This window comes from Parus major, chromosome 1 (assembly GCF_001522545.3).
Source record: "Parus major isolate Abel chromosome 1, Parus_major1.1, whole genome shotgun sequence".
Classification (NCBI taxonomy): domain Eukaryota; kingdom Metazoa; phylum Chordata; class Aves; order Passeriformes; family Paridae; genus Parus; species Parus major.
Genome location: NC_031768.1, coordinates 8,555,145 through 8,567,752, shown reverse-complemented (window position 1 = coordinate 8,567,752; position 12,608 = coordinate 8,555,145). Strand labels below are relative to the sequence as shown.

The following is a 12,608-nucleotide window of genomic DNA, read 5'->3' as shown; positions in this document are numbered from 1 at the left end:
TTTGGTCATAAGATTCAGCTGTTTTGTTAAAGATACTGTGAGGGAGTATACAGAGACAAGCCACTGGTTTGAGGGGTTTTTTTTATAAGGTGACAGAAATCTAAGGAGTTTTTAACACAAAATTCGTTAAAGTAAAAATGTCAAACCAATGGAGATCTTAAATGTGATTGCTGATTATTCAGCCTTTGGCAGGCCACTGATAGTGATGGTGAGAGTTTCTGTTCAACCTTTTCCCAGAATAAGGAGCAATAATGCAAATCCTTCATACTTAAATGTTTTGGGAAGCAGGCAAAAACCCTACAATGACTGTGGATTGGGTGACTTGGTAAGAGGTTATTTGTAGTCAACATAAGGATCAATTTATTTAGCTGTTAGTTAGGACACACCTATCTGGTGTAAGCCCACAGATCAGTCCAAGAGGTCAGAAATAAGGTCGTTTTCAAGATACACGGGTCATTTTCTTTCCCATTTTCTTTGGTCATGTGGAAGTGGATTAGGTGGGTTGATCTCTACCATTCATTCATGCTTTTAAATACCATTTTTCATCTGTCTTTGCATATGGGCTGCTTTTGCATTCTGAAAAAGAGTGACATTCATTAGCATATTTCATTAAGCCAGCCAAAAGGATATACTATGTATAGACTGAGGTATTCATAGTGCTCAAGTGTTTTGACTTTTTACACTTACTTTATATTAAAAAACAGTGAACAGTGCATTCTTATCTAGCTGATACATCTTTATGCAGCACTGTGAAAGGCTGGATTTGGGTAGAAGTTTACATTTAAAAACACAATCAGCATTCTAAAACAGTCATTAGTTCAATTTAAAAATTAAATGTGCTGAACATAAAAATAAACTTCGCAAAACATGGTTTGTATTGAAAGCTAGTTGATAATACTTAGTGAAGGAATAATTACATAGAGAAAATGAACTGATTAAGCGTTTTCTAACACACATGCTTTTGCCTTTCAGAATTACAATTAGTAGAACTTATCCTTCACATTTATTTTTAAAGGATGACCTTATTAATGCTTTTACAAGGTATGGAATTCAGAGGAGTAGGTCCTAAATTCCAAGACAGTAAAACGACAGCTCTGGAGAAAATTCAGTCTTTCTCACCATGTCTTTGCTCTCATTTGTTTAAGATTCAATCCATCTCTCTAAATTCTGTGCAGCTAAAACAATTAATTTAAAAATGACTGGAAATGAGTGAAGTCTCCAGATGTTAATGGCTTATTTAATTCTACTGCAGTAACATTAAAGAACACTAATCAAGATGAGAACTAGGTTGTTCTCCAGGTTGTACAAATACCAGTGTCATTTGGAGCAGCTGTAATAAATCCCTTGTTATCATGAAGCAAGGTGAGACACACAAACAAAGTCTTTCAGCCATTAGTTTTCAGTCAAGTTTTAATGACATTAATTATCTGTAGCATCTTTTACAGTCCAAATGAGAAAATACAGTTTATAACAGATGTTGTCTCCATATTAAAGCTATCAGTACTTTATAAACTTGAAGAAGTAATTGTAAATCCTATGATAATAAAAATTATAGCAAACCCAAATGTGTTCAGAAACATTTCAAAGACATTATTCTGATATTCCAGTTAATTTTAGGATTTCTGTTTATCTTGTCAAGACTATTTGTACAGCCTTTTTTTTTTTATTTTTTCCTGTGTAATTTTTCCTTTTTTGCTTTCTCACTTCTCTTTTCACTAGTTGAAATATATTTCTTCAAAGTACTGCTGCCATATGGCCTTCCCCTAAAGCTGAAACCATACTTTGGTTAAATAATTTAATTGGCCTAGATATTATTCAGTAATGTCCAAGTGTTGTTGACACAAGACATTGCTGGTGATTGCAGGGAATTGCATGTAATTAGAGTTGTAGTTAAAATCTGTAAAAATGATTTCTCACTGAATGCTTTAGATCATTAACATGGAAAAGTTCATGTCTGGTGAAATACATGATTTGTCCATCTTACTTCTGACACCTGTAGGAGCCAAGTCATTTTTAGGGACTGCATTAACCTGTTTGTGATGCTAAAGTCCCACAAGCATAGCTGGCCTATATTCATAGAAGCCTGTCTTGCACTTCATTTTTCTTAGCATTTTCTTGTATTAAGAAAGGCTGGTTCTTTTACAAGAGGTTTCTGTACCCTCATACATAGTAGTGATTTTCAGTAATTTAAGAATAATTTAATAACTCTTCCTTGCTTCCTTTTTTTTAAAAGCTTGTCTATAGAAATATCTGTCTAGTGTGTCCCAATAAAGCCTGTAACATTTACTTCTTTAATATTTTCCTTTGTCTTCCTCTAATTCCTCTTCCCCCAGTCTGGAGGCTGCTGTTCTGCAGCTTGCCTGCTGCTTGTTGTCAGCTTCCATCAGACTGAAGGATCTCTGGGAAGGAAAGACTCTGAGAGGGCCTCTTTTCACCTCATCTGTGCAGATAAAGATTTGACATTCACTTCCTGAGACAGGATGAAACTCTGGTTTGGAGAAACATTATGCAAATCAACTGTGTTATGTAAGGAACTCCTAATAATGATGTACATTACAGCATATTTATAAGATTAAAGGCAGTATTGCATCCTGTGCACTGGCAAAAAAACAGAGTCCTGAAAAATGTCTTAAAAATGAAATCATTATAATAGACTTGATGTTTGTTTGATGTTTCTGTTTAGGTGCTGACTGCAGCACAAATTAAATCGATTTGCCTGGCCATACTAGAATCAGGAAAACAGTATGCAGTGAAGAAGAGGAAACCAGTCCCACTGATGTATTCCTACTATGGAACAGAGTATCTTGGTGAGTAAAACACACCAACACTCCAGAGAGTGTGCTGTGTGGAGATGCTCAGCTAGTAGGCAATTCAGAAATAAAATACATAAAATCTACAGTGTGGGATTTTTCCTGAACCCATTGGGACCATCCAACCTCCTAAAACTGTGCAGTGGGACTGAGGAGCTGGAGGGAAGGGCTGGTGCTGCCGAGCATTGGGGAATGCAAGAGGTGCCTGTGCTACAGCAGGGGAGCAGCTTCGTTCCCTCTTCTTTCTGCCCTGGTAAATAAATCTGCCTTGCCAGCAGAGGCAGGGAGGGGTGTGGTGTCCGTGCCTGTGTGGAGCAGGTTCCTCAGGGCACTGCCAGGGATGTTCTCTGGGAGCTGCTGCTGCCCTGCCAGACCTGGCAGGGTGGTTTTGGCCATAGCAGTGCGACTCAGGCACATGGTGAGCTGCTCCCCTCACAGGCAGCTTGGTTGGAGCTCACCTGAAGCTCTGGTGAAAGGCCACTGAGGAGGGCTCTCATGGATCAGTATCACTGCAGAAAGTGTGCATTGGTTTGCAGTTCCCTGGCAGGAGAGCAGAGAGAGCAGTCGCTGAGTGGTGTGTTCCACAGACCCTGGCAGGTACAGACAGTTCTTACACTGAAATGTAGGTGTTAGCTCACTGATACTGTCAGTCAGTAACTGGGGAATACCCATTTATGGCCCAGTTTCAATTTGCATTCAGCAAATGCAAATATATGGCCCAGATTCAGCAGTGTGTCAAGAAGAGTAACACCTTGAAACACTATTCAGTTCAGGTTCAGTTTAACTTCATACAGTGAGTTTCAGTCATATCAGAGTGAGAGCAGAAGGAATTCATACATATTTTTTGCAAAGACAGAGGAACTGGAAATGACAGAAGTAGTAAAATATGGTAGTAAAACATGGTGTTATGCACCTAGAAATCTTTTAATCCAAACACTATTCCAGTGTGCATGAAGAAGACGAAGGAGCCATGCTCTTGACAAGGAAATCTGTCCCAAGGGAAAGTTGCAATTAGGTGCATACAGAACCTAAATCCACACTCTAATTCAATTGTTTCTGTTCTTTGCAGGTGCAGCACATGGGCTTTCCTCAATCCTGCAGATGTTGCTCTCCTATTATGAGTACCTGCAGCCAGCAGATCAGGAGCTTGTGTGGCAGAGTGTGGATTTCCTGATGGACCAGGAGCAGAACAGCAACTGGCCCCCCGAGCTGGGGGAGACAATCGAGCGGGAGAACGAGCTGGTGCACTGGTGCCATGGAGCTCCAGGTTCTTTTCCCATTGATGCTATGCATAGCCAGATGCTGATCACATTGCTTTTTCACATTAGGTGATTCCATCTAGAAGATAATCTCAGATTAAATTCCACCAAAGTGAAAACCCTGATGGACAGAAAGAAGTTACACTTAGAGATGCGGAAATTCATTAATTGCTATTGTTCTTCCCCAGAAAAACCTGTATCCCATCACTGTTCTTGGGTAATAACACATATAGCTTACAAGAACACTTCAGCTACTCCAGTGTTTGTTAAATTCAGACCACAAGTCAGCTAAACACTTCCTTAGGCACTTGAGTTGGTTATGTGTCCTGTGCATTCTCATAAGGTTACTGTGAACTGAGCTGTGAGTTCTCTAGTGAAGATTATGATTCATTTATTTCAATTCCCTCTAAAAATATGCCAATAGTTTTTTTTTAGGAGAAGTTAATATGTTTAACTGTGTATAACTAGAATAAAGCAGTGTAGGCCTCATTGGGGAAAAAAAAAAGTGAATTTTTTTCTCATTTAGTGAAAGTTTGCATCTGTTTCCAGTGTTAGAAATTATCTTGCCCATCCTTGTGTTTCTGTCAGTAAGCAGGTGAGATCAATGGTGATTTGGAGCCAATAGAAGACAGTGCTAAGAGTTTACTCTTCAAAGGCAAAAATGTGACTGCTCTTTTAAAATGACAAAGGTCTGGGAATGTTAGAGTAAACCCTGGAATTCAGTAATGACTTGGAAAAATTGTAAGTGTCACAGGGTACACCTTACTGTGTGATTTTGGCATAGCAGATACTCCCCTGTCCACATGGAATGTTTAGAGGCTACGCTGACATGTGTAGAGCACGAGAATGCAGTTTTTTAGTGTAGAAGTCTTTATTTTCTTATGTGTTCTGTGAAACCCTTGGTGTGCTTAATACAAAAGACACTCTCACTGCTCTTTTACCTAGGCATTGCATATCTGTTTGCCAAAGCTTACCTGGTTTCCAAGAAGCCTCAATATCTGGACACTTGTATCCGCTGTGGAGAGCTCACCTGGCAGAAAGGCCTGCTGAAGAAGGGCCCTGGAATATGCCACGGGGTGGCTGGTAGTGCTTACGTGTTCCTGCTGCTGTACAGGCTCACTGGGAACTCCAAATACATATACAGGGCACAAAGGTGAGCATTCCTGTCTTCTGGATTTAGGCTAATACCAGAAAGTTTTGGGAACATTTATAAAGCAGAGTTTGTGATCACCACCCTTGGATGTAAGCTGAGTGTTTAAGCTTCAGGGTCAATTCTAGCCCTAAGTTCTGGGGTGAGTGCACTCTCTGGGAGCTCTGCAGTCTCGTTCAGGCTGCCTGGGCTCTCCCAGGCTCCCTCCCTGCCCGAGAGCCTCTGTTTCTTCAAAGGGAACTGGGATGTGGGGGAATCACGTGTGTCGAGGTTTCATCCTGATGTGATGGCAGAGCTCAGACAAACTGTGTAGCCAAGTCCAGGAGTAGAGTAAAACATGATTTGTTACGATTTTTTTTCAGAGCATTTAACATACTCCATACTATTAAAAGTGGAAAGTAAGTATAGGATGTGGTGTGCAGTTATTTTATATTTTTTAAATTTATCATTCCCACCTTTAGCTTAGGTAGTGGGGTTAATTCTGTTTTGTCTGGACACAAGCACTTGTGGTCCAGTGAAAATTCTGTCACAGTGCTGCAGTCATCTTTAACTATGTATCTCTAGTTTACTGTACCTGTTTAAAAACATACTTTGCCATGTTTGTTATTGTTAACTTTACAGCACAGAATAAAAGGTGAAGTAGTATAGTAATAAGATGACTGATTTTCAGCCCTTTGCTTATTTTTTAAATTTGTGTAGTTATTTCAGAATTAGAGAATTTGTTGCGTTGATGTGAAACATTGCTTGCATCTTAAAAGTTATCCAAAAGTATTTGTTTAATGATACATCTTACAGAAATCAGAAAATGTTTATAGCTCTTAAACAAGCATAATGCATGCACAGATTGTAAAGGTTTGTCTCTTCTGGATCTAATGAAGCTCAGTTTCTTGTGGAAACTGGATAGTGTCAAATTTGCAGAAAAGGTTAAATACTGATTGTTTTTTGTTTTTTTTTTTTTAATTGCTGAATGTTACTAAAATGATGCTTCCAAACAACAAATAGACACAGAGGGACATAAAGTAATAACAAACTCTTTTTTTTCTCTGTCTTAGGTTTGCAGAGTTCTTATTTACAGAAGAATTTAAGTCTGGTTCCCGGGCACTAGAAAGCATATATAGTCTGTATGAAGGTTTTTCAGGAACTGTGTGTTTCCTGACTGACTTGCTGCAACCCAACCAAGCCGAGTTTCCTCTCTTCAGTGTCTTTGTCTAAAGACTGGTGTTCTCCAGTGCCACATCCCAGAGGTAGTGGGAGAGGGCACCTGCAGTTCCACTTACTTTTCAAGACAGGCTATTTACAAAACGAGACGGGGTACCACTAATGCTAGCCTTAATGCAGCTGGGAGGCAGATCAAAAACAACACACACTGGGGCTTGGGGGTGGGAAAGTGTGTGGTCAAAATAAATGGGTCAGGGGGGAAAAAAATTGGGGGAGCTGATTGAATCTGGTGTTGTAGATATTTATCTAAGGATTCAAATGAGAGAGAAAGGGGCATTATCAAACTTTTAATTTGGTGAAAAAAAGGCAAGCTAGAATTGCAGGGATGTGCAAAGAAGAAACAGTGATGCACCCAGTAGGTTTTAAAAAGGGTCCTGCAAAAACCATTCATGGAGCAATGCACTAATTGGGGAGGGTGTTGTAGACATGTCACTGCACTTGCCAAAGCCAAAATCTGGGATTTTTTATTTAAACTTTGTCTGCTAGTTTTATTAACATATATTAGGAAAATTTCTATCTTTGAGCTCTTTGGTCCTCATATAATGCATATAAAGGCAGTTTCATAGATAGTTGTGTGTTCAGGCTGCAGTTTCACAGTTCCTTTCAGTGGGGTCTCACGTGGGTAAATGAGCACTGAATTGGACCCTTCCTTTTAGAGCTCAGTCTGTGGCAGGGAGCTGGTCTCCTTTCTGATCTACTGTAACTGTGTCATGTCTTGTCAGTACTTTCCCAGCCACATGGAAGCCATAGAGAAGACTTGGATTAAAAAATTCTGTAGTAAGGATACAGCAGGCAGATGCTTTCTTCATGGTACAGCATGGCTAGATAAGTATCATTCAGTGATACAAAAGCTTCCTTTAAAAATTAATTACTTTTAGCAGCATTTCTGAACAGTACCCTGAGTGTTTTAGACTATGGAAAACCTATTTTCCTTGATGAATTCTTCACTATGAACCCTGCAAAGTGATTACAATCCTGGGATGGCATATTAATCCTCAGAAAAAAACAGATAACAAAACTCAAAATTGCTTTTTTTCCTAGTTAGCAAAATAATGTATATGCCCAAATGATTTTTAGCTAGAAAATAATTTAGATATAAATAAATGGGTTGCTCAATACTAGTTGCACTAGCACATAGAGTTGCAATTATATGCTGTTTTCTATGTATTATAGATACAATGACATGGTACTTGAAAGCTAAAGAAAACACTAACATAGATTTGTACCTAAAATAGAAAATTAATATCTGTATTTAAAATCTATTTACTACTTATTTATTTTTATTTATATGGGAATAATGTCTGTAAAGACAGATTGGGAAAACCAGTATGTTAAAAACTGAAGTTAGAGAGAAAAAGCTGCTGTACATGCACTGCCAAACAATGCAGTCCCTCTTCCTGCATTCTCAGCTGGAGGAGATTACAATTTCTTTATTTTTAATGCCTAATGGATTAAAGTTCCCATTTCATTTCAGTGGGCTTTGATCAGGCTATAAGTTGGAGCTTGCAGTCCTTCCCACATTTTAATATAATAATCCCTTCCTGCTCTTGCCACTGTTATTTTAATGAGATGGCTTGCATTATTATGAGCTGCAGATAAGGATTTCTGTTACTCTGTCTTGCACTGTGCGGCTCTAATTAATTACTTAATCATAGAAATAACCATATTTCACTGATGAATAAAGCAATGCAGTTCTGTATCAGTTTGTCAAGAATTTAGGCATCTTTTAGTGAATGGAAATGTTAAAACTCTATACATTTATGTGTTTATTAAAACACATTAGTTAAAAGGTTAAATGGTCTTTTAAGAAAGCCACTAAAGTCACTTGGTTACTCTGAGCAGTGAGATGTGTGCACACAGGGGGATGAATTCCATAGGGAGGGTGTACACATGAGACTGAATCAAAAAGTCAATGGATATGGGAGTGTGCTCTGCCCAGCCCTGTGGAAATGCTCCTGTTAGACCAGAGCAAAGTCAATTGTCACTAGCAAAGATCCCAAATCCATTAGGATTTTTTATCTAGTTGGTTCCTGTAACACATTTGGCTCCTATATTTCATAGCTTCTTAACCTTCTTAAAGAAAAGTTTAAGGAAGGTAGAACTTGGCCTATCCACTTATTTTAAATGGGATTCTTCACAAATGCCAGGATATAAACATTGAGCTCAGTGTTTTTCCTGTGTGTCTGTCTCTCTTTGTAGAATTTTTTCCAATTCACATTCAGAGGAGACTCTGATCTTCTCTGTGTTGTGATCAACCGCACACGCAAAACAGATCTCCTGTCCCCACACAACCATTCTTTGTATAGTAAGCCACATGTTTTGGAGAGAGAAAGAAAACAGTTATTTGAGTAAGAGTTAGTCCATTCAACAATGAGAAAACTCATAGAACCACCCAGTTTTTGAAATCTAGATCCCAAATATCTCTTCAGGTTATGTGAGTTCAGCACTGACTCTGGCAAGGGCAGCACACAAACATCCAGTCTCCTGGGATGCATCTGGTAAAATTCTTGGAACATATTTGTTCATCTCTTTCATCAGACGTGGCAGTTTGAGCTCACTCTCAGAGATTTGGGGCTTTTCTTCCCTGACCTGGCTGGGTTAAGGTGGTTTCTAGATGTGCTGCAGTCACAGCTTCTGAACACAGCGCAAATACACCCCAGGGCTCTTTGGAAAATGGTGCTCCTTAAATGAGCAGGGTTTTTTTCATCTTTCCCCTCTATATTGTCTTACCTGATTTTCTCTCTGTACTATATATGCTATTACAAAGGTGCTGTTGCAATCTTTATTTGTTGCTTTTAAAACATTGACAGAACAGCAACCTGAGTAGAGCTGTCAGCACTTTCCAGTGTAATAAGAAGTAAGGTCCTTTGTGTACCCTTCTTCCTGCTTTGAAAAATCAATCTTGCAACCTTTGCTAGACATTCTCCATGGGATGCTCTCTCCTCCTGCTCCTGAATTGGGCCCTTATGGACTGAAAAAGGTATTCCTGAACAGATTCTGCCCTGGTGCTGTGACAAAAGACTGTTGTGGGAAACTCAAGAAGCCTCTTTCAGGGTGTAAAACAGTAACTACGTCATGTTGGCACATTAGTTTCTTGGCTGTGTTTAGTTTCTAAAGTGTAGGCAATAGGAATTTAAGTGATATAATAGTATTTCTGATTATGCTGTTAAAGCAAAGAGGATGCATTATGTGGGTATTGGTGCTTATTTGTGATGTAGCTGTGTTTGTGTGGTGCTATTTGTGAGTAAAGCTGTAGATTACACATCTGTTTAAGGAGCTATATACTGTTCATGACTTTTAGCCTGCCATCCATAGATTACCTTCAGGGAATAATTTTGAGGGAAACTAGGTCTGTAGTGAAATCTAATCTGTAGATTAATTAATTTCAGGATTCATAGAACCAGATGCAATAGGTTTTATCAACAGTATAGTCTAGCAAATATATCTTTATTTCTACCTGCTATTCACAACTTTTTTGTGCCACTGCTTTCAATATCTGCTTTGTTTGCATCATTGTTGCCTTCAGTTTCCCTGCCTTTGTTTCCCAACCAATGAATAACTTGAGGAGGCTGAAGAAGCAGCCCAGGTCTTTTGTTCTTGAAAATATGATTGACTGATTTTGCTTAAGCAGGGTGTTCCACTAACTTGCATTACATTATTTTATGCTCCCAGATGGTCTCTTCTCACTGGTTGTGCCATATCCCACCTGCTAAGGAAAAATCATTATCATGTGTAACAACTGTAACTGTTTTACTTCATTAAATAAAAGAGAGACTTTCTAGGGAGCACGGTCACTTCTGGTGTTTCAGTTCTGTTAGGACAATTGAAACCAAGTGAAATGGCTAAACATTCCAAAATACACTTTGAAATAGTTCTGGGAAATATACATAAGGGAATGCAAGTAAAGGGATCACCTTTATTGCTACTCTGTTAAATTAAGTAATGCCACTTTGATGTTCTAATACTGATTATATACGGACATGGAAAGAACATGACAAGAATACTGATCGGGTTTTTTAATACTGTGGAAAAAACTGAACCACAGGTATCTGCTGTATTCAGAAATGTAGAGGGGCAATATGTGCAAATGGAAACTTTGATAAGCAATCAAGTTTTTGTACTCACAGTTTTCTGCATACACAGTTACAGCATCTGCCAACATATTGCATGTTTTATGCCAACAGTGACCTATTTTAGTGTATGCATGCATTTTGAGAATATATCCTTGTTCTTTGGATCTCTGAGGTCTGCCAAGTAAATCTCAGGTGCAGTAATCTTCCACATACCTTGAATATTCACTGGCATGAGTGCATATTCTAATCTGTAGGAAGATTAGTATATCAGGACTAAAATTGCCCTATAGATTTTCAAAGAGTAATCTTGCTCTGAAGAACTGACAATTGCTGGCTGGCAGCACAGCCTGAACTGCTCTGAGAAGACATTTCAGTTTATATAAATATGTCTTAGACTAAGCAGTAGCAGCAGAAAGCTAAATTGAAAAGAAATACAAAAATGACCAAAAATCCCACTCTGAGGGGAACAACATACTTCAAAGCCATAAGCCAAAAATGCTCAGGGCCCCCAAAACAATACAGCAATTTAGGGGTGTGAGTAGGCATTTTCCAAGGGAATAGCACAGTGTTTCATGGCACAGGTAGTGGTAAAGCAAGCACTGTGCAGGTTTCAGCTGCCTTGAACAGCACTCCATTGCCATTATAGCAAAGTCATCAAATGTTAAAAAACATTAGCCTGTGAAGGAGTTGCCTGTAGCTGAACCTACTGCCTACTCCTATCTTTTAATGGAACAGAAGTGATGTGCACTCTCCATGATGAGGCAGTTTAAAAATTACATTCAAGAAGCCAGTAACACCAACTTTTCAATCTGCCTTTGAATTATTAAACTTGACTAACTTTTACTGTCACCGTTGGTCCTACACCCTGTATATTTGAAATTCTACATCATTCTCTGAAAAAAAATAATTTATAATTAGCAATCTGCTTGAAAATACATAAGGCCATATTTATTTTTAATGCATAGAAGGGAGTTCCTTGGCTTTGTTCATTGCATGACTCAAAGACAATATTGGAGGCATTTAGGTCAAGTACAGCAATACCAACTAGAATGGCAGAAAGTTAATTAAAAATTCATTTTGCCCAGTGGTATAATGATATTTGAATACAAGAGATTTTAGTGTACTGATATTTAGCAACAGCATTATATGACTATATAGAAGTCCTTAAGTCATTTATATCCTATAGGGAATAGAAAACAGATTCTAGTCCAACATATATTTTTACATCATATAGAAGAAAAAGGCTGTTGGACCAGAAATTTAACTCTGCTTCCATCTTCATTACCATGACCACACAAGAGAGAAGGACTTCCTTTAACAATGGTCTGGTTTTGCTACTGAATTTACCTCCTCCACTCGTTTTAAGGGCCTGATAGGCCACCTGTTGATGTCAGTGGGGAACCTCCACTTGATTCTAGGCATGTAAGTTAGCTCCTTCCACATGTGTGAAACAGGGGTAAAACTATGTCATTCCAGACCCCTACAAACTTTCCTTTACACAAGAGTCCCACGGAATTAGTAAGTCTTGTTTGCATAGTGTGAGGAAAACAAAGATGTTTGCATATGCAGGGCCCTATTTGATAACAATTTATATACATTTTATCTCAATATCTCTGCAATATACGTGAATACCAATACAAATAAAAAGTACAGGGAACTTAAATGGCATTATTTCATGTCTAGTTTGTGTTGGTGAAACTTGATTATTCAGCATATTCCAGTGTGTGATGTTCATTCCTTGAGTACGTGCCACACCCTAGATTGGTTTCTCAGTTTTACAGCCATTCACAGCCATGATGTGGTAACAGGCCTGTAGAATCAAGGTTGATTTGATTCTTTAGAGATGCACCTTATTGTTTAAAAGCAGGACCCCTGCTTTTCTAATATTTTAAACACTGTGATCTTTCAGAATGTGTTTATTGTATTAGTTTTGTATTGTAGATTATGATAGAAACTAGATTTTATAGCTTTTTAAAAGCAGTGATAATACAAAGCTTCATAGTGGCAGAACAAACTGTGTATATCCATATTATGAATATTAAAGCTGTGATTATATTTTGCCTTAAATAAAAGTCCAACCTTGAACAGTATGATTTTG

The 12,608-nt window shown here is 38.3% G+C and overlaps 1 protein-coding gene across 1 annotated transcript in view; it reads left to right on the top strand.

The window, feature by feature from the left end:
• The window catches only part of LANCL3 (LanC like 3), a 35,872-nt gene extending 23,272 nt beyond the window's left edge, over positions 1–12,600 (top strand). Inside the window, exons 2-5 of the mRNA XM_015639025.1 lie at positions 2,684–2,807; positions 3,880–4,077; positions 5,015–5,222; positions 6,272–12,600. Of these exons, the coding sequence (XP_015494511.1) occupies positions 2,684–2,807; positions 3,880–4,077; positions 5,015–5,222; positions 6,272–6,431 (690 nt within the window). The 3' untranslated portion in view covers positions 6,432–12,600. The remainder of the gene's footprint in view (positions 1–2,683; positions 2,808–3,879; positions 4,078–5,014; positions 5,223–6,271) is intronic.
• The last annotated feature ends 8 nt before the right edge of the window (positions 12,601–12,608 follow it).